This window comes from Temnothorax curvispinosus, unplaced genomic scaffold (genome assembly GCF_003070985.1).
Source record: "Temnothorax curvispinosus isolate PA1 unplaced genomic scaffold, ASM307098v1 QBEX01006657.1, whole genome shotgun sequence".
Classification (NCBI taxonomy): domain Eukaryota; kingdom Metazoa; phylum Arthropoda; class Insecta; order Hymenoptera; family Formicidae; genus Temnothorax; species Temnothorax curvispinosus.
The window spans coordinates 1,772,306-1,796,202 of record NW_020216437.1 but is presented as its reverse complement, the minus strand read 5'-3'; the positions used below and the strand labels follow the sequence as shown (position 1 = coordinate 1,796,202).

The 23,897-nt window shown below is 42.7% G+C and overlaps 5 protein-coding genes across 5 annotated transcripts in view; 2 read left to right on the top strand and 3 right to left on the bottom strand.

The window, feature by feature from the left end:
* The first annotated feature begins 99 nt into the window (after window positions 1-99).
* LOC112456200 (uronyl 2-sulfotransferase-like) lies at window positions 100-3,406 on the top strand. The gene is made up of 6 exons (XM_025018602.1): window positions 100-786; window positions 1,371-1,571; window positions 1,713-1,873; window positions 2,187-2,261; window positions 2,450-2,610; window positions 2,715-3,406. Exons 1-6 carry the CDS (start codon window positions 607-609, stop codon window positions 2,861-2,863), a joined length of 927 nt encoding a protein of 308 aa, XP_024874370.1. The 5' UTR covers window positions 100-606; the 3' UTR covers window positions 2,864-3,406.
* On the bottom strand, window positions 3,193-17,659 carry LOC112456198 (obg-like ATPase 1). Its single transcript, XM_025018599.1, has 11 exons — window positions 17,563-17,659; window positions 14,875-15,056; window positions 10,302-10,362; window positions 8,951-9,078; window positions 7,378-7,553; window positions 6,166-6,243; window positions 5,979-6,076; window positions 5,751-5,891; window positions 4,323-4,419; window positions 3,922-4,044; window positions 3,193-3,850 (listed from the first exon to the last, which is right to left on the bottom strand). Exons 2-11 carry the CDS (start codon window positions 15,053-15,055, stop codon window positions 3,740-3,742), a joined length of 1,194 nt encoding a protein of 397 aa, XP_024874367.1. The 5' UTR covers window position 15,056; window positions 17,563-17,659; the 3' UTR covers window positions 3,193-3,739.
* LOC112456189 (adenylate kinase 9-like) lies at window positions 10,370-14,859 on the bottom strand. The gene has a single exon (XM_025018573.1). It carries the CDS (start codon window positions 14,519-14,521, stop codon window positions 10,499-10,501), a length of 4,023 nt encoding a protein of 1,340 aa, XP_024874341.1. The 5' UTR covers window positions 14,522-14,859; the 3' UTR covers window positions 10,370-10,498.
* A 112-nt stretch (window positions 17,660-17,771) lies between the features above and the next one.
* Window positions 17,772-23,897, top strand: part of LOC112456196 — a 174,776-nt gene continuing 168,650 nt past the window's right edge. Inside the window, exons 1-3 of the mRNA XM_025018595.1 lie at window positions 17,772-18,406; window positions 18,648-18,714; window positions 19,370-19,418. The gene's annotated coding sequence lies outside the window, so the exon portion shown is untranslated. The remainder of the gene's footprint in view (window positions 18,407-18,647; window positions 18,715-19,369; window positions 19,419-23,897) is intronic.
* Window positions 22,708-23,893, bottom strand: LOC112456134 (ubiquinone biosynthesis O-methyltransferase, mitochondrial-like; the record flags this gene model as incomplete). Its single annotated transcript, XM_025018470.1, has 3 exons — window positions 22,708-23,469; window positions 23,619-23,799; window positions 23,885-23,893. Coding segments are annotated over 3 exons (318 nt in total), but the record flags the coding sequence as incomplete, so codon positions are not given.

Below are 23,897 nucleotides of genomic sequence, written 5' to 3'. Positions count from 1 at the left end.
ACTTCATTTGTATATTCATATTTTTAATAAAGTTACATTATATTTCACAGCAAACCATACACCGTACGTTTAATACAAATACAACTTTATGCAAAACACATTTTGCTGCTCCATTTTTGTATGTCACATATTTTCGCGTAGCAAAATGGTTATTTACGATGCAGCGCCTCGTCCGTGTAAAGCAATCGATTCGATTCATTTCTTGCCGTTTAACATGAAGGAAAGGAAGATTAGATTAGAGACAAGGTAATGATATAGCTCGAAATTTTGCAATTCTGCCGTTTGAATTAGTCACCGGTTAAGTTGATCCGGGTTCAATTGAAGTCGCCCTTAAGGATTAGTCATATAGTATAGACAGTCGCGAACGCGAACGTGTTCGCCCGTTGCAATATGCATATTGGAAAGTGAAATGTTGCGTTTCACCCAATCAACCGATCGGTGGGGGTCGTAGGCTGCGGCGAAGATGTAGGGATCACGCAGTTTACGGTGTTTGACCCACTAACATTCTCCTCAGTTACTCGGCGCGGCGGCCCCGATAATCCGCGCGTGCTGAGTACCTGTGAAATTACATCGGAGACATTCGACGGTAAAAAATAAAAAATAATAATGCGTCGACATCACGGTCTTCTGTTATCACTCTCGACGTGCCTGGCGATGGTTCTCATCGTTCTGAACACGCGGTCGTTCACGGAATCACTCGGGTCCGCGATCATCGCCGAGAAACGTAGCGCGTTGAAGGAGCAAGAAGTATCGCGTGCCGATGATCGATGGACCACCCGCAGCCAGGTGAAAACTGTACCCAAATATATGTCTGTAATAAATAAGACTAAATAACACTCAACGTCGATTGTATATTAATGTGGCATGAACTAGAAAATTTGACGAATCCCGCATTGACGTCATCTCAGAATGTCCCCGCTCGAATCTTATGGTCGTGTACGTTTAATGTATTCTACGAGCTTGTATCAATTTCGAGACACGTGTGCCGCGGAATATATCTAGATTTAATTATTTAATTAGTGAGCGTGGCGGAGATGCAGCCTCCAAGCAATGCACCGGAGATCACTTGTGCTTGCGCAACGGAGAGTGCATTCTTCGAGCATGAGTATGGAGCGCGAGCGCGTCGTTCGTGTTTCGTGTTATTACAGAATCATAATCGCGCCGGTCGCCGAACGTGATCGGCAATTTATGTACAATTAATTCCGCGCGATTAAATTATAATTGGCCAAAACTAATGGTCGAAACGTCACGACGATTATAATTGATAGCCAGTTAGGTCGAATAAAAAAAACAATTATTGTTAATTTCGCGTAATTAAATTCCGTCTTCGGCTTTTCGCGATTGTTTACGATTGTTTAACTGTCAAACAGGCGCGCCGGTACGTCACACCGTCCCTCGCTGAATTGGGCGACTTGCCGTACAAGCACAAGCACGTTCTCATGCTGACACGCATACCTGGTGCGGGCGCCGAGCTGATGGTCCTGATCCTGCAGCGGTTGCAAGGGTACAACGCTTTCAAGCACATACGTCTACCACCAGGCGATCATGGACTCTTGTCAACTTCGCAGCAGGTGAGAAAGAATTTTTCCTGAGTTCTATCCGAGACTCGAACGTTGACTGACCTTACGAATAATTTAAATAAATATTTTTTTATTTACGATATTTCACGAAAGTTTTTTGTCGCAAACCATAAGATATTTTTAATTCGACAGGAGTTGCTGGTGGAAGAAATTACGGGTATCATCAGACAAGAAGCTATTCCCTTAACTTTCGACGGGGACGTAAGATTCCTGAATTTTTCGGAATTTGGACGGCAAGGGCCTACCTTTATATCTTTAGTAAGAGATCCTTTGGACCCACGAATCTGGCAAAGGTATATGCACATATATTCAAGTTTCCCCCGCTATCCGAAAGTAGAGAGTTCCTACGTAAGGCGAAATGGCGTAAAAAACGAAGAAGCAATTACTATTAATTAATTTATATAGAAAATTTTTTTTTCGTAAAAACGCAAATCTTTTTGGATTTCTTTTGGCTAACAGATATTAATGTAGATACCAATGTACCTTTCCAAAAACGGGGGTATCTATATATATCTTTTTTATATTTATAAAAATCGAGGGAAGGGAGAGAATGAAAGGTAACAAAGTTTTACAATGAAGTAACAGTATTGTTTTGACATGATTTAGGAATAAAAAAGGAGAGGAAGAGATGCTTTATCATGGGGTTATACCTTATTTTTGTGGGCAGGATCCGCGTTGTATGTAAGTATTAACATCTTTGTCAGTTCAAATAAATCTGATTGCGTATAATCTCACGTAACATTTTATTGAGTAGCGAGGCATCTCTGTTAATTTGTCTGAACGCGCTGGAGCGAGGATAAACATTTTTGCGAAAAAGAAGTAGTAGAGTGGCTGCTATTGATTTTTACTGTACATGTGTTTTCCTCTAGGGAACAAAATAATACGTGGGCGACGGAACGAGCTAAAGCAAATGTTATTCGATGGTATCCTGTTGTTGGCATATTGGATTACATGGAGGAATCGCTAAACGCGCTTGCAGCCGAATTTCCCTATTTTTTCAAGGGCGCTATACGTGTCTATGATCATTTTCGTAAGTACTCGTATAAATATTTGCCGTCCACATATCTATGTAATGTAATCTTATCGATTGAGCATTCCGTCTGTCATTCTTTCACACCCGTTTTTTATATACAGGACCAAAGGAGAAGCACTCGTCCATCTTTTCGGCAACTTTAAAGCTACGAGTTAAAGACGTGGCCTTGAGAAAAGTGCTCGCACAGGAGGTAGATTTTTATCAATGGCTGAAATCCCGACTTCTCGATAAAGATTTCAGCAACGGCTGAAAATACAGTCAAATAAAAATGGATAAAATCTTTAATAATAATCGCGACATTTCACGAATCTTCCTAAAAGGACTAAAATAGAAAAATAAATTTTTAAAGTCGTTTCTCATAATTTCGTAGTTGTTATACCAAAGAAGCAAATGTGAACTTCTCGTGCCATCTAGAGTTTGATTCTGTAACCATTTACATCATCCTACGTAGAGGATAACTCTTCGTCAAGTACTACGGTACGTAAATTGTATGCGATTTTAACGAATTGTAGCGTATCTTGGAATAATCATGATAACTTGATGTGCATGCAGTAGAACGCATTCGCACATTATGAATAATTTAAATGTCAATGTAGTTTAATATTTGTAGAATAAATACAGAAGAGTACAAAGAAATGCTTTACGTACACGTCATCTCCTTTCTTCTCATTTTCCTTTTTTTCCCTGTCGGCACATTTTCACAACCAAAGACAAAAAATATAGAATGCAATCTACATAATCAGCTAATTATGTACACAGAAATAAACATGAAATGCTATCTCCTTTTTTTATGTAGACAACGTTGTTCTTTACAAAAGAAATAATATGTGGACATCGAGTGCGTTGTTCTCTATGCATAATTTTGAGCGAGAATATTGAATTACATCAATAAAACGTCTTGCAAACGTAGCACGATTAATTTTTCTAGATTCTGCAGAATAAAAATATAAAAATAATTACCATTGTCGTTATCATTAGCACGTATACATGCCTATCATGAATGAGAGAGTCAAGGAGGATCGGGGAGCGAATTAGATTGATCGACGCGCGGGTAATGCATGCAACAGGACAACAGGATCATGTTGATGTACAGATGGACGAGCAACAACATGAGAAATGCGTGCCATCACTTCTTCTTCGCGTCTTTCAACCCGGCGCCTGCGTTGAACTTGAAGAAAATAATGTCGCCATCCTCAACTACATAATTACGTCCTTGCTGTCTGTACTTTCCGGCGGCCTGGAAACAAAATAAAAGGTAATGTAATGAGTAAAAAACGTACTGTCTAATACGGAAATTGTTTCAAGTACCTTTACTGCTCCTTCCGAGCCCTCGTTCTTAAAATCTTCAAATTTCATCACTTCCGCCATAATAAATCCCTTTTCGAAATCCGTGTGTATCTTGCCAGCAGCCTGAGGCGCTTTCATTCCTTTCTGCGTGAACAAATAGAACATATTTTTATATTACAACATTAACGCTCATTAATAAAGTATATTCATAAAATTAAAATTTATGTTATGCTATGATGAAAAGATAAGGGAGGAGAAGAGATTCATCAAAAATATATAGATAATACATAGTTTTCTTATTAATATTAATGTTATTTTAAATATATAATTTTAACTTTTTTCATAAACTATATTGATGTCATTTAATAAATCAATATGCGATTTTTATTTAATTTAAATGCACTATGAATCTCTAAGTCTACCTGAATTGTCCACGCTTTGACTTCATCGTGACCAGACGTGAAGAAATATTGCAGCTGTAGCGCCTTGTATCCTTGTACGATGATTTTGTCAAGTGCACTAAACAGAGAGAAAAAAAAGTGAATAAATGCGTTTCTTTACTGAAACCAGGATACGTGTTCTACTATCTACGGTTGCGTCGAACAACGAGATATATGTTTCTCACTTTCCGCGAATCACGAAAAAATAAGGCGCGTCCGCGGTCAAAGCGGGAAGTGTTCGAGTTATGGAATAAGATTGTCTCGGGCCAAATATCGTCTAATGACGGGTTAGCGCAACTGTGGAGCCGTCCAACGCGCGGTGGGCCCTCGGACGAAAGTCCGAGAGTTCAGAGAATACACATAAAGCCGAACGACTTAATACCGCAATTTTATCATTCCGACTCTGGCCGGGGACCTATTCCCCGGCGCCTCAGTTATCTGCGGTCTCGAAATAAAATCACGGTATCTTCCGTCCCTTCGTTTGGATTCCCCGATCATTAAGCAAACTTTTGGGGGTATCGCGGATTCTTCCTCACTGCCGCGAAAGTCCGGGAAATGTTATATAACGAATATCGCAGAGAGAAAATACCAAACGTGTATTCTTTGCTCGCCTTAATTTTTTTTCTAAGTATTTCCCAACATCCGCATCTCTTTCCCGCTTATTAAAGTACTTTCTAGTGTATCGTGTCGGATTTAATTCAACGTTGTTCAATACCCTAATTGAGTCTCGGCTGATAATTGCAACTGTGCCGTACGGCTCGATTAAAATTCACTCTGACAAGTAAAAAAAAAAGAGAGATCGTGATGCAAGTCTGTACGCGTATACCACGTGCAACGCACGCACCGCCCTGGGGTACAAATGACCCGCTAACCAATCGAATTGCCGAACCACCACCGATTACTTCTCGCTCCACCCACCTCCTCGATTATACCAGCGTGCCCGCGAGGGCGGGAGGGGTTTTTATGCAATTTTGCAAGAATTTGAATAGCCGTTCGTAAAAATATAATATGCGCCGCGGCCGAGCCGGCCACGGTTTTTATTAGCCGTCCCACGTGGTGAGAGTTGGGACAGGGGTCTAGACGCCGACCGTGCCCACCATTATTATTACCGTTAGAGAATAACTCGGTGCATAGCTAAATGTGGGAACTCCCCAAAACTCGGCCGAGGGAGATGCGGGATTTTACGAACGTTCCGACCTTCTTTTCCCTGCAATCTTGCGCGGCGCTTCGTCGTCGGCCGGCAACGAGCGACGCATATATGCGAGAGAGCCACACTACCGAATTTCTCTAAGTTTTAAGGCGGCGGTAAACGACGCGGGACCGTACCCCCTTATTTGCGAGCGCGACACAGCAACATTTAGAGGGTAAAAGTTAGTAATAATCGTTATAACGGACCGAGAAGATACCGACCTGGTGACTTTGTGTTCCTCGAAGTATTTTGCGCGCTCCGCCTCGTCCATATCGAGAATCTTGTTTTCGAAGACGCCGCTGAAAGGGATTAACACCGCGCCCGGGTCGTTCTTGTCGACCCATTCTTTTATCTTGATTAACCTGTTACAGAGAATCGCGAAAGATATGACAAACTCGTAGAGCGATTACGATAGGTATAGGAGGAGTATACTTGTTTAAATCGCGTACCATTTGTTCTTCTTGCGTATGTAATCCTTTTCCGACAGGTTTACCAGATAGATAATCGGTTTTGACGTAAGGAACAGATATTTGTTCAATACTTCGATCTAAAAGTTGAAAGCGCAATGCAAAATTAAAATAGAAGACTCTTTTAATAATTCGTGATAAAATACAAATGTGAAACGTTTAAACTTACATCATTGGCACTCCAATCGGCAAACCTGATGTGTTTTTTCTCGTCCGTCAGGACGCCCTTTACCTTCAGAAGCGTATCCTACGAAACAGGGATTGAAAATTTCCATTTAATCTCGAAATTCGTTTCTATTGCGTAACGGCCTTATTTCTCGACAATCAAACGTAACGACTTCGACATTCGTCGATCTCGCCAGACATTCGGATGCACGAACGCGGGCCATCGAGTAGGATAATTTCGCGATCGAATCGTGATTAGAGGATCGTACAGGACTAGTCGGGCGCGCGGTCCCATTAGCTCCGCCGAGGGAGAGAAAGAGAAAGGACGAAAAGGTAGCTTCGAATTCTCGAAAACTTTTGCCAAATTGCAAAGTCGAGAACGAGGGGGAGATCGGTAATTGCCGTGGGTCAATCCGCGGAAGGAAGGTAATCCGACGATCGACTCGTTCCAGGAAGCCTCGTTTCGCCCGCGCGCGTTCTCTTAATTTCCTCGGTAATTTCGTAGTTGGCCTTACAAAGGGGGCTGCAACTGTACTCGGTAGACGTTCATGCGCCGCGTATGAACATCAAGCGAGGGGGAAAAAACGCCAGAAATTCCTCAGAGTCTCGTGACAAAGAGCAACTCGGTGAGAAATCGATTCGGCATAATAATCCGAATTATGGTCTTTTAAAGAAATTTTATGTATTAAAAATATTAAATACGCGCCTGCAACACATCACATCACAGACGATCTCGTGACTTCGTGTACAAATAAATTTCAATATGTAGTCAATGGAGCCGAAGGAAGGGTGAACGGTCGAGCGCATGAAACGCGAATCGCGTGATTTACGTTCTATATGCGATGTCGCGTTTGCAGGAAGTAACAATACGTAGGCACTTGTTGTAATCGATGGAATTAGGGCGTTATCACTAATTGGGAATACCAATTTTCTTCGTTTTCCTATGAAATTATCACGATAGCTCAGGACGTGTCACTGTGTACGTAGGAAAAGTCAGTAGTTACGTTGCGCCGGTTATAGCATACAGAGCAAACGATAAGCTTCCTAAATGACATGCCGAGAAAACTCGATAATGGCAAATGAAAACATTCTTAGCCGAGTAGAATTTTTGCAAAACTGGTCGCTCTTTCAATTACCGAAAATATATTTTCACGTGGACAATGCGTTTCCCCATTGAAAGACCTATTCTACTGAAATGTAATGATCAGGCACTCACGTATTCAGGTTTTAGCTTCTTGTCATTACCACGTATCACGAGCTTCTCGAGCTTCTCGAGGTGTACGTTCAAAAATTCCACGTCCTTCAGTCGTAACTCCTCGCTGATGATATCGAGGTCCCTTACGGGGTTGACATCACCCTCAATGTGAGTGACATCGTCGTCCTCAAAGGCACCTAATAAAGCACAAGTAAACAGATTACGCGCGCCGAGCGAGGAAGCGTAATCTCGAAACTGGGGCTGTGCGATGCTCGTAAGTTAAGTAACGCTCGCCTCAATGCGAGGCTCGCATGTCGACTGTTTAAGCGAGCCGCCGCCACCGCCACGCGAAGATTGCCGGGTTGGTTTAATTGAAAAAATTACCACCTGTCAGCCTGCCAGGGCGTATTAACCGGCAGAACTACCTCGAAATGTTATTTTCAGTGCGAATATAATATATACCTAACGATCGTTCTCTCAGACAAATCAGCAGCCGTTTAGCGAATTACTGCGTGTTACATTATCGCGATGTAAAATATTGGATTACGCCGCTTGTGGCCCTTGCCCTGGATATGAAAAAACACCGCGTGCCGCTGATTTTATTGACAATTATACGTGTTTCTGCGCGAACGCTGCAAGATAAATTCACTTTTTCACTTTCGGCAACGTTCGCGCTTTACACGAAGAAAATATTGTAAGATTACAATAAAAATGTTTCTCATGTACTAGAACTTACCTTCATTATAACGGAAATTACAGATATTTTTATTCAAGGATATACCTATTTGTTTTATATTTTACAAAAGGATTATTGTGATTATTCAAATATCGTAATGTACAATTTAAATTATAATTTATAATTTATATCACAATATTTTCTTCGTGTACTTTGATCGTGATAACATTAATAATTAAGTATGTGTTACTCACAAATGTTTGATGCTAATCAATTAAATTTCTCAGTTCAAAATTGAGTTTCTCAAGAAACAAGAAATGTTAGAATAGTTGATCAAAGCTTGCATTAAACTTGCGCTAGCAATTAAGCACGCTTTCCAAAAAAATTAAGATCCTTTAAATATGTACTAAATATATTGAATTTATATTTTATTACGTCATGATATTTTTTGCTTTTATTTTTCATTTCACACGTGTGAGGTGCACGCGAATATATTTGTAATAAGATAGACGCAGGTCGATCGATCTGGATTATCGCGAAGGATAATAATGTAATGCGTTTCCAGGAAGATAGTTAGCGACAGCTATAAACACGTAACGCCAGCGAGGTACACGTGTCGTAAAAATACTAAAAATAAGTTCGCATCCGCGATTACACGTTCATCGAGCGTGGAGTAGGTAAATATCGTTCGAGACCAATCTCTCGATCTCATCGACAAAGATTTCCCTCTTTTCCCGTAATCATTCTTGTCGCGATTCCGTGAAAATACGGCTTTTCCTGCGATTTATTTATTTACGCGAGGACGCGCCGCGCACGTCAGCGCGGAACATTACGACGATATTAATAACGGAAACGAATCGAGTAAATATGAACGGGGATAGTGACGAACGGCGACGTGGCAAGTGGTAGCGTACTTACGACAAAGATGAAATATGCCGTCGCACGCTCCGACGTGCGAGAGAAAACTGTTTCCTAAGCCTTGTCCCTCGGAGGCGCCTTTCACCAGTCCAGCGATGTCCATTACGTGCAGGAAGGCGGGAACTTTACTGGAAATCCGAATTTCTAATTATAATTATCAGATAAGAATAAATGTCGGACAACATACGTAGTTTTAGCCATAGTCTAAACTTTTCAAAGTCTAAACCGAGACATGTGTAATTTGTTATTACACGGGATAGTATTCCGAGGACGCGAACCGCGCTTTTCGCTCGCTGATTTCATCGCAACGGAGGTCACTGATGATCGCGAATTAAAGGTCGAAGGCATGTGCCGCGTGATGCACGCGCGCAGAATGGAAACCGGGGGGGAGACGACAGTGACAACGAGGTGTATTTAAATGCTAATGCCAACGGGCTCATTAAACAATTAGCCTTTGAAGGGAGGCGTCGGTGAAAGTGGACGAACTGACGATTGGAGTGACGGAGGGAGAGGGATGGTGTATTAGCCGGCTTTCATCACGGATCGTCGAATCATCCGACACGTGCCGGCAGTCGGGGAAGGGGTCCGTCGGTCCGACACATAGACGACGAGAGAACGCAAACGATAATAGGGCGGGCGAGGAGGGCACCGATGAATCGGCCGCTCTTTGATCCGACGCTGTTTCGCATTTTCAATGCTTCGATTCCCGTCGAATCTGGCGCAAGACAAGCGCAATTTACATTCAGGCATCCGCGTATGAAGTCGACCGAGGAGAGAGCGGAGTTTTATTAACTGTCCGACTCTCTCGCCGAGTAAGTAAGTAAGTAACGAGAATCGCGCTCCCTTGCGCAATGGCGACGTTCGAGCACGCTCACGATAATCGAAAATAACTGGCTTTGCCGGTATTTCCCCGATCGATACTATATTATTTTCAAGATGCCGTCATCTGCCCCGCGTCGCCGTGTTATTTGCCGATTGTTTTATTCGAAAATCTACCGCCCGCGCGCTGCTCGCATTAAGAATGCTGCATCACGTGCCGAGGCGAATAAAGAAACGTGTAGCGCCGACGAACGGGGACTTTGCCGTTTCGTAGACGAATTTAGACCAATCTGAATTGCAGATCGCTCCTCGCTCCCTTCCCTCCCCCCCCCCCCCCCCCCCCCCCCCCGCTCGTCTTGCTGCGAGAATAAAAGCGAAGAAGTATGGAAATGTCCCCGGTTATTCCGACTCGTTTCCCTTCACGAGGGTGCATCTTTACGCCGCGTACTATATGCTTCCATTCTGTGTTATACACATTTACCCTATGCTACGTTCAATGTACTTTTTGGGAACATTCGTCGCTGTTTCTTACCTAGCTGGTTTAAAGTATTCGCAGAGGTAGTCGAATCTCGTGTCGGGCACCGGAACGCGACGTGCTGGAAAAGAAAAATGGGAATAGCTTGAATTCTCGACAACGTAAAAGCGATTAATAATGTTTCGCAGAACACACAGATATTTTTGTTAGATAAACATGTCCACGCGATGACGTACATACGTACAACATAATATTTAATCGGAATATTTTGGCACGGATACACAGGGATTGAACTTCTTCTTCATAGTGTCAGTAACGATCTCTATAATTCTGTCTCGTCCCGCGATTCGTTTGCTCGCAGCCTCGTATATGTCCATCTCGATCAAGTTTTCGGTCACGTTGCGCGTCTTCAAGTGAACGCCGATGCAAATCGCCGCGCTGACGGCCGCCGACAGGCCGAATATCTTCGGACGACGAGCGGCGATTAGATTCACAGCTTCGACCAGCGCTTTCGCCACCGTCTGCTCCAGAAAACCCAGGTCCGGCAGACGTCGCACTTCGATCGGCGGGAGCTCGCGAGGAAACGCGATATCCGTATTGGAGTATTTATCGTGCTGCGCGAGAAACTTCTCGCGACATTCCTCGCTGCAAAAGAGATATACCTTATCCTTGAGGATAACACCCAGCTCGACTCTGCCCGGCGTCAGCCTGCGATCCGGCAGGCCGTCGACGTAAGTCACTAGACACAACCCGCCGACCTGGAGACGTCGCGCCCAACAAGCGTGCTCCGGGTCAACTACCTCCCGCAAAATCCGAGGTAGCTCGTCGAGAAGAGACGCGGTAACGGGTGAAAGGTAACGCAGCGGATCCTTAACGAAGGCGTTCATATGTCGCGGACAGATCCAATAAAAATATTCCCTGAACTGGACCATTCCCTGACTGGTCACCGACTGGCCGGAAGTCTTCAAGATGTTTTCGCGGGACAAACAAACCGGACAGTACGACTTGAATCGATTCTGCCGTGATCGAAACTCGTAGGGTGATACGCACATGTGCTTTAAACTGTGAACCTTGTCCGAGTTCGCCTCGCGAAAATAATGCACGATGTCGGCAAATCGCGAGCGTACCGCGTGATCCGCGCGAGTCCACACGTGCCACTTACTTTTCGTTGCATCTAATTCAACCACGTTCTGCGAGAATCCTTTTAGCCAGTCCCGAAAGCTCGCCTGGCTCGTTTGCCAGTCCTCGTAACGTCGCGACAGAAAATCGGCGGATAAATTCAATGGGCTTCTCGTGTCGTCGTTATCCCAGGAGAGGCATTCGAGACAGAACTCCAAATCCGCCTTGAGATCAAGCACGATCATCGGCTGTATTCCTAAGACAGCTAGCTGCTCGGCTTCCTCACGATTCGCAGGACAATCGTCCAGAATGTAACCCTGAGTCGCCGCGCGTGGTCCTATGCAGAACATTTCGATGGCACGCGTTACAGATTCGCACGAAGCAGTCTGGCCGGCTCGAAGCTGATCTTCGATTATTCGCGCCGACTCGGTCCAAGGATAGTATCTCAATACGTGGCGCAACGCCTTGCCGCGAGTAATTACCTTCATGCCATACGTTTTCGCGAAACGATTTGCTAACGTTGTTTTTCCGCATTTCGGCGGCCCGATGATAGAGATTCGAAGCGGAATAAGTGGCGGACGGAGGTCCCGCGCGAGATACTTCGAGGGGTCATTCAGAAACGCGGAGAGGGCTTCTTCGCCCGCAAGGAAATAAATATGCGGACGGCGTATGACTGGAAAAATCTGACCGCGCGCTTTCATCGGTAGAAACATTGAAATTGGTATCGCATTGTATATTTGCACGGGACACCATCGACCGAAGGAACTGAAAAAATAGTAGCCGCAGTCGAGAAGCCTTTCGGCTGTGGCGAGATCGACGATGAGATTGTCTTCTTTCTTCTCTTCAACATCTTTATCAGCCAAATTTGCTTCGTTTTCCATGGCTGTTGTTTCTTCCAGTATTTTGTCCTCTTTATTTTTTTCTTCGACGTTCGCGGCGGTAGTGACGACATCGAAACGATGTCTAATATAATTTATTACATATTCCATTACATTTTCGATATTCGCGAGATTGCACTTTATCACATTTCCTTTAAATTCGGGAATTTGTCCCGCGAATCTTGCCCACTCCGATTCGAATTGCGTTAAATGCTCAAGATATTCCCATTCCGCTTCCTCATTCAATATTCTACGTTCTTCACGATCCGCCTTCGTATCGTCTATAGAATCGTCAAGATAAGAGAAAATGCGAAACTTATTCAGCAGATAGGCGTACGGCTCTTCTTCGAATAAAACGACAACTTCTTCGAAAACGATGTTAGCCTCAACAATTTTTCGCCAGACTTCGACGTCCACGCACATTCCGTCGACAATGTATCCACCATCTCTACGAAGCCCATCTTCTAACTTCTCGTCAGGTATTCGCTTGATGTTCCGTATAATAATATCAGCTTTTTCATCAACCGATATGTCGATAGGCTTCAGCGAAACTCGTGCATTCGAATCGTTCTCGAACTCTTGAAACGGATACTTTTCACGTTGTTTAACTAACTCTTTTATAATTTTATCAACATTTATCACCGTTCCGCCGAGAATCTCCGCCAACCTCGTGCTAAGTTCCGATTTACCAGCGTATTTTGGCCCGAACACCGCTACCTTGCAGGCCGGTCGCGGATTCGGCGGCAATAAGAATGTTCTCGGATTTTCGATGAACAAGTTTTTGGCTTCTCGAGAAGAAAGAAAAAATATGTTATCCAGGAATCGCACCGCGTGCTTCGGGAGTCCCTTAACGGTTCGTCCTTGAGCGAGCTCGACAGGGCAGTAAAAGTTCCACGCGGAAAGTCTCCAGGGAAATTTGATAGACACAACTTCTCTCCGTCTCAGCATCTCGAAAGTCTCTTCAGCAGATTTCTCCGCGAACTCATCGCTCGACGTCATCTCTGAAGACATTTCTGGAAAACGTGCATCATTCTGCTCGATCATCTCTTTCGGAAGGATCGACGGTAGTAATGGCAAAGTACGCAAACGCGTTTCGAGGATTTGAAGTATTCGTCGCACGGAACTGCGGCCGTCCACGCGGACTACATGCTGAGGATCATGTGCGAGGATCCATTTATCGATTACTGGCAACGCCAATCGTTCGTAAAGGTCACATTTCGCCACGATATCGTTCGTCACGTCGGATATTAATCTCACCGATCTTCGATCGTCATCCGCGATCAGTTCGTTCGCAGCTTGGGAGAAGTCGTACGAAGTGTCCGATTCGTCGCGTTCAGATTCAGACAGCACCGTGAATTCGTTTTCATAAAAAATATCGCCTGTCGAATAATTTACGCGTCGGCGCGCACACCTGCTCGCTACATCTCGCTTCGAACACACGAGATAAATAATTATTAGAGGTTTTCTCGGCCATACGGTAAATACTTCGTCAATCTGTCGAGCGATTTCTCGCACGTAATCAAATTGCGTTTTACAACCCGAATTATCGAACGTAATCGAATCTTCGTGCGCTTCGTGGGATTCAATCGTCGCGTTTTCGCAAAATTCTGGACAAGTACCATTTGCATTCGAAACGGAACTACAATATGAATAATCGAAGCTTACATTGTTAGGAATAAACGGTAAACATCCAATGACGTAGCCTCTGTGTTTGACATCCCTCATCCTGACTCTGCTTCGTATCAAATTCGCAAGAATCTCCGGTCCTACAGATCTACCGAGCCGCAAGATTTTTTCCATGTAACGGCCCTTGTCAGTGCCAGCATCGATCTCTTGCTTAATGAGCGACGTGGGTGAAATTAAAACGCAGTTCCAAGCGTCGGCTACCGCTGACGCTACATTGGCATGATCTAATCCAGGTTTCCCAAAAATAACGAAACTCGGTGGATCGGTTCTAAGATAATGATTTACAGCCTCGTCTTTCGAATAAGGATCTCGATTCGCAAAGAGTTTCTCGCGAGACACAGCTTGCGGCGAAAGCTTTTCTTTTTCAAAAAACTTAGAAGCGGTGACGATCCTTTCCATCGGATGTATATCTTCGGCGAAAGCGTAATATAAATTAGCCTTTGGATGTACAATTGAGGAGGGTGCAACAATTTTTTGCACAAAACGAGAATCTCCGATTAATTCTAGAAAGCTTCTTTTCGTGATAAACGATTCGTCGACGAAAACGTTCTCGGCATGACTCCGCTCCCGTTTTTCCAAGAGTTTGTCGCACATTTTCGGTTCGTAATTATCAATAATTTATATATCGACGACTTTAATTTCAGTTTAATATTTTGTCACGTGGCTGTATATTCGAGCGAGGTTAAACAAGCGACGTCGAAATTATTTGTTTATAAATGCGCCGTTTAAATTATTATTTCAGGTAAATAAGATAGAGTGCAATTTAAAATGGAGTTCGGTTGATTATTATTAAGACAAAAAAAACAGCTATCTCAACGGATAACTTAATTATATTTTTTAATAATATAATAACGTATAGAAATAGGAAAGAGGGATCGAGGATATTCGAGACTTAAATTCTATTAATATCGTTCAAGATTCTCACACGAGTATATCGAGATACTTATTTTCATTAGGATCGATGGTGCAGAAGGGGAAATTCTCGGCCGCTGCTTGGCTCTTGGTGAGAACGTTGAAGAAGGTCGACTTCCCCACATTCGGTATTCCGACTATGCCCATCTTTAAATTAGTACCAACGCGACCGATAAGCGGCTTCCGCTCGGGTTCCTCGGGCTTCTTCGGAGCCATGCTAGACATACAAGAGACGTCGCATATTAATACGCCGCCGAATTACCCGAATTTTATCGCCGGTGTCCTTCGCAGAACGATGTGGAACGAGTGCCGCGCGTGAGGCGTGGTATATACGGAGCATAATCGGGGCTAACGGCCGACGACGAGACCAGCGACTTCGTCTGTCGCGTCGTGGACGCGGGACGCACGCGGTGCCCCGAGGGTGCGCGGCGCGTCGTCGATACTCGCATCCCCCGAAATACTTAAGCGCGGCTGCGATATTTTCGTGCATGCGTGCGTGCGTGCGTCGCCCGGGGGCGCAAGCGAGAGAATACGGAATCCGCTCCCCGGCATCGCTCTCTCGAAACGCTCGCGGTGACTAATTATATTAATGCGGACGGCACATCGCGAGCGATTGCTGTATTTACCGCGAGATTGAGCTCCCCGTCCCGCCGGCATACGGCCGAGCCGAGCCGAGCCGAGCCGCGCCGCGCCGCGCCGCGTTGTATCAAAAGACCGAGGGAGGGCTGCGCGGGAGGAGGAATACGAGGGCCCGGGCGAGGGGGGAACCCGGGATTACTGGGCACCAGAGCCGCGAATCACCGGCATCACGCCGAGAATCCGCAACCGCGCCCGAGGCCGCCAATCCGCCACCGTCTTCGCGGTTCCTGTTCCTCCTCTCTCTCCCCACGCTTCGCCATCTTCCTCTCTTTTCCACCCCTTATAGCGGTCGGCCGCCCCTTTCTCCGCGCGCCGCACTCGCGCGTTTCAACGCGAAACCACGGGCGCCTCTCGTCGTTTTTCATCGCGGTCCCGGGGAAATTTGCAAATTACGATAATGGAGGAGCATCTCTCGAAGAAGCGTTCCGCCCGCGATGCTACTCGAGACTCTCGAGAGCCGAGAGAGAGAGAGAGCCCCCAGAGCTGCCTTGGCGCCGCGGCGTGACCGTCCCTCCCCTTTTACGACGTCGTCTCGCTTTTGCGGATCGCTAGACGCACGGTTAATGGGCGATCCCGGACTCCGGAGACGCGCCGCGCCGTGCCGCGCCGCCTCTGATCGAGATTGAACCCTCGTGGCCTCGAGGCTGCTGTTAATCGCGAAAAATCCGCAAAACGCTTCACCGAGGAAAGACTCCTCGACGAGTTCGCATTGATAACGATATGCGAGAAGTCATTATCGAGTATTTCAAGGCAGGAAGTTACTGATTGCGCTGCTGACTTCGAGAATTGATACACTATAAAAAATAAACGTTTGTCGTTTTTAAATTTGAATCCTGCGAAATTCCATTCGCTAAATCATCCTGCTAATATTTTTGCGTAAGAGACTAAACATATGGCAAAACATGATGACCAAAATTATTAAAATTGTACTTTCATGTATCTATTATTCTATTACATATAACAAGATTGCTTTCTATGTGCTCTGTGTAGAAATAAATAAATACAATTTACAATATTTATATACTTAATTAAGGAATAAAAAAGAAAACTTGATTAAACATTTTTTAAATTTTGATAAAATAAACCTAAACGATTTATATGTTTAGAGAAATTATATGTTTAGCTTTTTCGATCGTAATAAAATTTTCTGTTTTAAAAGAAATAGGAAAATAAATTCTAGCAAACTTAACAATTGATTTTTAATTATATTTCTCGTAGTTGAACAGCTCCACTTTGAATTAACAAACTCATAGATTAAAAAAAATGTGATTGCTCGTAAGGATTAAGATTCAAAGAAAACTTAAGCGATTTATATGTTTAAATAGATAGCTTCTTTCAGCTGTGATAAAACCTTCTGTCTCAGAAGAAATAATAAAATAAATTCTAGCAAACTTAATTGATTAATTAATAATATTTCTTGTAGTTAGACAGTTCGAATTAGAGTTAACAAACTCACAGATTCGAATAAATATGATGCCTCGTCAGAATCACTGTCAAGATTTGAATAATTCGCATAGTTAAAATATCCAAGTTCGAGTAATCGAACAATCCGATAAATTAATCACCCAAATATTAAAATCTTAATTAATCCATATATTTACGACCTTTGAAACTTCCAAACGCGTTTTAACTCCGACTGCTCCGATTCGAGTTGGAAGTTGAAACGCGCGCGCCTCGCAGCTGCGGAGCGGCGACCCGTTGAACGGTGCTGCCGCGCGACGGCCGGCAGTCGGAGCTTCTGTACCGCACAGCAAAACTTAACCTTACCTCGCTACCGGAACGATCGCACGTCGACGGGACACCGTCACGTTTCCGCGAACGAATCTCTACGGACTTACGAGCGCTACGTCCATATCCATCGCGGCGGAGTATCAAGGGGTACCATACTGCTCCGACGAGCTCGACGCATGTGGCTCGTTGCATCAGCGACGTTCGCGATCTCTCTCTCTCTTTCTCTTATATCTCACATGCGTATGCATTCCCATGTCGAATCCGGAGGCCCCGCGAAATCAAAAAAACAGCGCGCTCCGCACTCGTTCCACTCGGCCAGCGCGCACCGCGTAAAGATCCCTTCGAAAGAATACCTCGACACGTCTGCGTTTTATCCGCGTTACGATTATCTCACAACGTTCGCCGATACACGAGACGAGCGGCACGTAGACGACGTCACGGATTCGACCGGCGACCTACGGGTTGCAGGGTTTCCACTTATCCGCTGGAATCCGTGCAGAGAGAGAATATACCATGCCTGCCGCGCGGTCGCTCCGTCGATGATGCAGTTTCAGTTGAAAGGGTGGAGGGAGGAGGAAGATCCCAATTCTCCCCGTGATTCTCTCCGTCCGCGCGCACATATTCCGCCGAGATTATTTTTCTCCATGGTAATTGCGAACGTCTTTATTAAGCGTAAGAAACGATATTCAATATAACTAATTATATCGTATTAATAAACTACAGTTAAATCCGAATACGCCAATCGCGAGACCGGCGAGACTTTGCGGTTAGAAAATATCAGAGAAAAATCGATAACGATCGAACGAGTTTGAAAGAAGTATGTAATGAAGTTTGCCGGTTAAGTTATTCAACTGTGAATTGCAGCTTGCAAGTGGAGTCGGTTTACCGCGTCGCTCCTCGCGTCGTCCGTGTCGATCCGTGTTTCTTTCCCTTTTTCTGAGTTTCCCTGTGCTGAGTTATACGTCGATTGGTAGATTAATAATCATATGATGTAGAAGTTCGTGTGACGCTGGCGCACATACGTTATAAGATGTACGCGATAGATATATCCGCGATACGTGATCGAGTCGTAGCAATTTCCGTGTGCGTAGTGCGAGGTTACCCGTGTCCCGCGTCGCCATTTTCTCAAATTATTTCGTGTCTTTCGGAGGTGTCTTCTCTCCTGACGTAAAATCGCCATATTGATGAATTATATTGGTGAGCGAATTTTCATATCGATTCATCATATTTACCCTGTACGTTTAATTAATGTTATACTAACAATTTGGAGGCATTAATTGAGAAAATGTAGTTTCGGCGAGATCAATTTTAAAAGAAATTGATGATGCTCCATATACGCACAAGAGAAATATGCGATGAAACTTAATTGCTAAATTATTTATATCTACTATTTATAGTTTCAATCGATTGATTTATTGCATCGTATTTTTTGTTCCAGGAGAATGTGAGTTACGTTTGGCAGTATAAGAGCTTGTGTAACACCAATGCAAATATATATGTGAAATGTAAGTACACGATAGATATATTCATCATGCTAACAATATTATAAGTGATCGAATTTATCCGTGTGAATCAAAGTGAATCATAAATTTCTGTGTGAAATACTGTATAGTCATTATTGCCATTGTGTCAAATTACTTTGTCTTCCGCAGAATCTCTATTAGCGTAAAATTATCATAGGATGAATTATTGATTATATTGATGAAATGTGATTCGCTATATTTATACCATACAATTGTATAGTGTCTTGAAAAAATAAAAATAATATAATAATGCTTATTAATTAATTGGCGTTATTATATTATTTTTATTTTTTTAGGGACGCTAATTAAGAAAATGCAGCTCTTCGATAGTCTTTTTTTAAATCGATAATGCTTCATCAAGTTATGTGTAAGAAAATACTCAATGAAACTTGCCAGTTAAATCATTTCAGTCGATTGATTTATCGCACTTTTTTTTTTGCACGAGTGAGTTACGTGTAGCAGTATAAAAGCTTATGTAACTGCACCGATGTGAACATATTAAAATGTATGTACGCGATACTCGCGATAGATATTCATGCTAACAATAAGTAATTGAATTTGATAAATTTTTATGTAAATTGTAAATCACCACCTGTTATTACCGCCATTATCTTAAGTTATTTTGTGTTTTTTACAGAATTTCTCCTGGGACCTGGCGTAAGATCGTCCTAACATTGGCGGCATTGGTGAGTGAATTTATTTATTATATTGGCGCTATTTACACGATTCACCGAGAACCAATCGAATATACTCTCATCTTCAACTGCATATCATTTATCTCTCGCATATCGCCGCGCAGGCTACCAACAGTCGACAGTATTTTTAATCTTAACTGACATATAATGCATATAATCACGAAGCCTATTACTCGCGAGTGCGGGCGGGCGGATGGAAAGAGCATTCATCCCGCTTCGCGTCGCCCCGGCTCTTGCCATCGTATTTTAACGATATCGTAATTTCGGAGACCGCAAACCCCCTAACGTCACCGGTGCATCGGAGCATCTTGCCGGCGCGCAATCCGCCCACCCTCCTCCCACCTCGTGGACCGATAATCTCGGTCAAAAGGATATTAGCGACCGACGAATTATAGGAATTTCGGCAAATTAGATATTGAGCGAATTGAAGGATTACATTACTAATTCCGCCGGGACGCCGATCGGTTACGCCGAGATTTATTCAACCGCCGTCACACGCGGCAGAATCTCTCGAACGGCGATCGCGCATCTTTCGCAGACACGATGTAAAATCTGTATACAAGTGATGTACGAAGCGCAATGTTCTCGGCAAAAATTCAAGTCCGCGGGACGTTTCTAACGCGCTTCGAGGAAGCTTTGTTTGCACGGAGTCCTTTGTTTAAAGGGAAACGCTCGTTTTTGTATTTACGACGCGGAGGATAAGGAATCAGACGCGTTTAAAGTCGTCGCTATATACGAATAGTCGCGCCCTGCCCTTTCCTTGTCCTATCTCACCGGCGCGGCGCGCGGCGCCGACGATCCAGCCGTCGCGGCTACACACGCGTGGCCTTCTATTTTGCCCCATGCCAATCTTAATATTATCCTTCGAATTATGGCCCTAATGTTATCCACGATACGCGTTCCCACTACACGTACGAGCCATCGAGCTCTAATGATCGAGCACGAAATTCGGAGCGGTCTCCTCCGGCCGGACGTCGAACTGGTATATATTAGGATACCATCTGGATTATTTCGCAACTTTTGGCAAACGGGGTGATTATTCGTTATTTTCATTATGCTTGCGCAACGAGCGCGTATCTCATGTTTAACACGTTGTTACATTCGCATACGTTCGAAATAAATGACGTCGACTTCTTTCTGCAGCGAGAAAGTCACGCCAACGCAAACGTCTCTCCCGCTTCTTTCATCGGGCCAATGGCTCGTAATTATTCGCCTAAGTTCACGTAAAGTTTCGCATCGAACATGCTATACGTGCGGATATTTCGCAACGTCACGGACGGGTGACTCCGCCATCCGTTGCGAACACGAGACATTGTCACGAGATCTCGCCCGTCGTAAATCTTCGGCGCTATATCGACGTGGCGGAGTGACGCGAATGATATTCGCCGGTCGTCCGGGGCCTCTAGAATGCATTCATATATCGCGGCACGTATCGTGTCGCTCGTAGCCTGTCCTGGCAGGAAGCGACTGGCTATACACGGCATAACTTGTAGCCGTGTCGTGATAGCGACACTTCATAAACATGGACTGGCGTCATGTCGCGATGGTACCGACGCGAAGCACTTTACATCGTCGATCGTTATCCGTCCGCGCCGATGGGCATCGACATTCGACGTCCAACATTGCGTTCGCGAACCGACTCGGATGTAAAAGTGCAAAGACCAAGAGCTACGAGCTTATCATTGGAGAATTCAGCGAAAACTGTATTTCGCTAAAAGCGTTTGAATGTTTCACTTGCATGTATCTACATATTTGCATAGAAAATGTTACCAATTATTCAATAAGAGCGGCAGATTATTAGCCTCGATTATTTCACATACACAATTAATTATTTGCAAGATAACTTTATCGCAACATAATTAAATATTATTAGTAAAATAATACATAGGTTCAGCCTATATCATAATTAAAGTGTAAATTATATTCCTCGCTATTTAGGTGCAAAGCAATATAATAAGAATAGGCAAGTATTTGTGTCAATTCATATCTTGAGGGGGGAGGGAAGTCATTACAGCAAGAGTATAATAATATTATAAAACATGCAAATATCATCAATGAGTTTCACTCATCAGTCTACTGAAGTCTAATCAATCCGAAGAAAATATTATAAAAGAAACAAACTTACTCCTTAAGAAATTATCTAATTAGTCGAAGATGTAGAAGATGTATACATCGGTTTTAGCTGCGTGAAACATTAGGTGCTTTCCATTTACATCAAAACTCAGATAATTCTCACTTGTGACGTCGTTCTATCCTTTTTGGCAATTAATGAATAATAAAGACAGAATGACATCACAAGTGAGAATTATCTGAGTTTTGATGTAAATGGAAAGCAACTATTGTCAAGGTATAATATACGTTATTAGAACATTATTATTATGTAGAGAATGCACTCTCTCTCGCGTGCACAGACAAATTCGCAGCGCAAGGCTTAATAATTTTTTTGACGAGTATCTCAATTAGGGCAAAAAGTAAGCCAGTTCGTTGAAACGTAACGAGTAAGCTCGCAGTACGAAAGAAAGAACATCGAGTGCCTGTGCAAATATCGCACACCTTTCGCGGCTTCTATTTACTCTCGCGGGCGAACTGTAGTAGACCGTAACATTTCGCGAAAGGTATACTTCGTCGGAGTGCTGGCGAGTATACCGAATGCTTTTATTACTAGAAGAAATGTGGAAGACGGATCGTAAATGCGCGTTCGGATAACAGGGTACGGGAAATAGAGAGACGATACCTCTGTGCGCGCGCTCTACTCTATAATAAATATATAAACGATTATTTAAGGGAGATCTCGTGGGGGTTACAGCCGTGAAGAACGAGTTTCAAAAACGATAAATTGCAATTCAATTATCTTCTCTCGAGAGCTACAATATTGTATGGTTTCTCATTCAAATCTAACATTATGATACATTTGAAAATAAAAAAGTATATATATATGGCACACATGATAGTGTAATTTTTCAAAATAGCAGCAACTTATTTTTCGAAGATAGTTTTTTTTATTGCCAACAAAGTGGAGTGAGCTCTTAATGTTGAACTTCCGATGAATTTAGAACATATGTAGAGATGTGAAAATTGTGAAATGTAGAAATACAAATATAGAAAAACAATTTTTATACAAAAACAATTTCAGGATTGAGGATACATTATGTCGTCGTATGCATGCGACTAAAATTAGTTAAAAATGCTTGTAGATAAACTTAAAAGATACGATAAAAGAAGATTGAAGATTGATATTTATTAAATTGCTTTTTTTTTATTACGTTAGATTAGAGGTATATATTTTATAATCTATTTTTTTATTTGCGCACTGCGTCAGCCACATTTACGTTTACATTATGCGTGGTAAAATAGTTTCCAGCGATGCGGTACTGACTGGGAATATTTATAACAATAGCATTAATACCCATAAAAATTCTTATCTTGTTAAATTGCTGCTAAGAGGGTATTTAATAAAGTCGACGATTCGCTGCAAAGTGAATAGTTTATATGGTAGACTGCTCACACTGTTTCTCGTTACTTTCCCTCTTTAAAGCATTTTTCTAAGTAGAAGCAAGGAAAATGTAAATGAAAAATAGATAAGCACTTCCGCGAAATAAATAATGACTATTGATTATCATATACATTCTGTGTTCAAGGTAGATCAAACAGCACATAATAAGTAGCTCAAATATAATCTTGTGCTTAAATTAAAAAACTCTAGAGTTATCTAGTGGAAAAATTTATCAACGCAGGAAAAAATACATGAGATATGATCAATGCTGTAAAACTTAAAAAAAAAGGAAGTTATTCACGTGAAAAATGTAATTTTATAAAATTTGTGCAAAGACATTTTAACTTATATTTTCAACCTTATATCATAATAATGTTTTATATCTTTGAATGTTTTTTTCAATTTGCTTCTTGAGGATTATTTACACGCTAGTTTCTGTATGTTTAATTGCATGAAGCCCGTAAAAAGTAGATACAGTTGATGGTCGAGACCATCGTCTTGTTGCTGGATTAAAGTGCATGCCGCGAATCAATTTTGTTTCGCAGCCATCTGTAAGAAAAAAGGAAACGATTAAGAAATTATTACAGAATGTAGAATCACTTATAGATATTTGTTTTGAACTTGTTGTAATTATAGATATTTTTAACAAAATACTTTTTTAATTTCTTTTTGGAATTAACAACAAGAATAAAACTTACAATTCTCCAATATACGTTGGACTTCGTGTGGAGCAATAAATTTATTCCATTGATGAGTACCGCGAGGTATACTTCCAAAAATGTATTCAGTCGCTACAATAGTAGATAGCCAAGATGTTAGAGTTTTGTTTATCGTCGTTATAAAAATCGATTTGCCAGGTTTCACTATTTTCACACATTCCTGTACAAATTTTTAAAACATTTGGTTTTTATATCGTATATTCATATCTATTAAATCTTATATAACTTTTATTATAATAATGTACTTTTAAAAATATT

Bases quoted from the DNA above. Each gene is read 5' to 3' on its own strand.
- LOC112456200 (XM_025018602.1), top strand. From the start codon at position 607: ATGCGTCGACATCACGGTCTTCTGTTATCACTCTCGACGTGCCTGGCG. The intron at 1,572-1,712 runs GTGAGAAAGAAT...TTAATTCGACAG, and splicing joins TCTTGTCAACTTCGCAGCAG to GAGTTGCTGGTGGAAGAAAT. The intron at 1,874-2,186 runs GTATATGCACAT...GACATGATTTAG, and splicing joins GACCCACGAATCTGGCAAAG to GAATAAAAAAGGAGAGGAAG.
- LOC112456198 (XM_025018599.1), bottom strand. From the start codon at position 15,055: ATGGCTCCGAAGAAGCCCGAGGAACCCGAGCGGAAGCCGCTTATCGGT. The intron at 6,244-7,377 runs GTGAGTGCCTGA...CCTGTTTCGTAG, and splicing joins AGAAGCTAAAACCTGAATAC to GATACGCTTCTGAAGGTAAA. The intron at 4,420-5,750 runs GTCGGTATCTTC...CTCTCTGTTTAG, and splicing joins GAGGAACACAAAGTCACCAG to TGCACTTGACAAAATCATCG.
- LOC112456189 (XM_025018573.1), bottom strand. From the start codon at position 14,521: ATGTGCGACAAACTCTTGGAAAAACGGGAGCGGAGTCATGCCGAGAAC.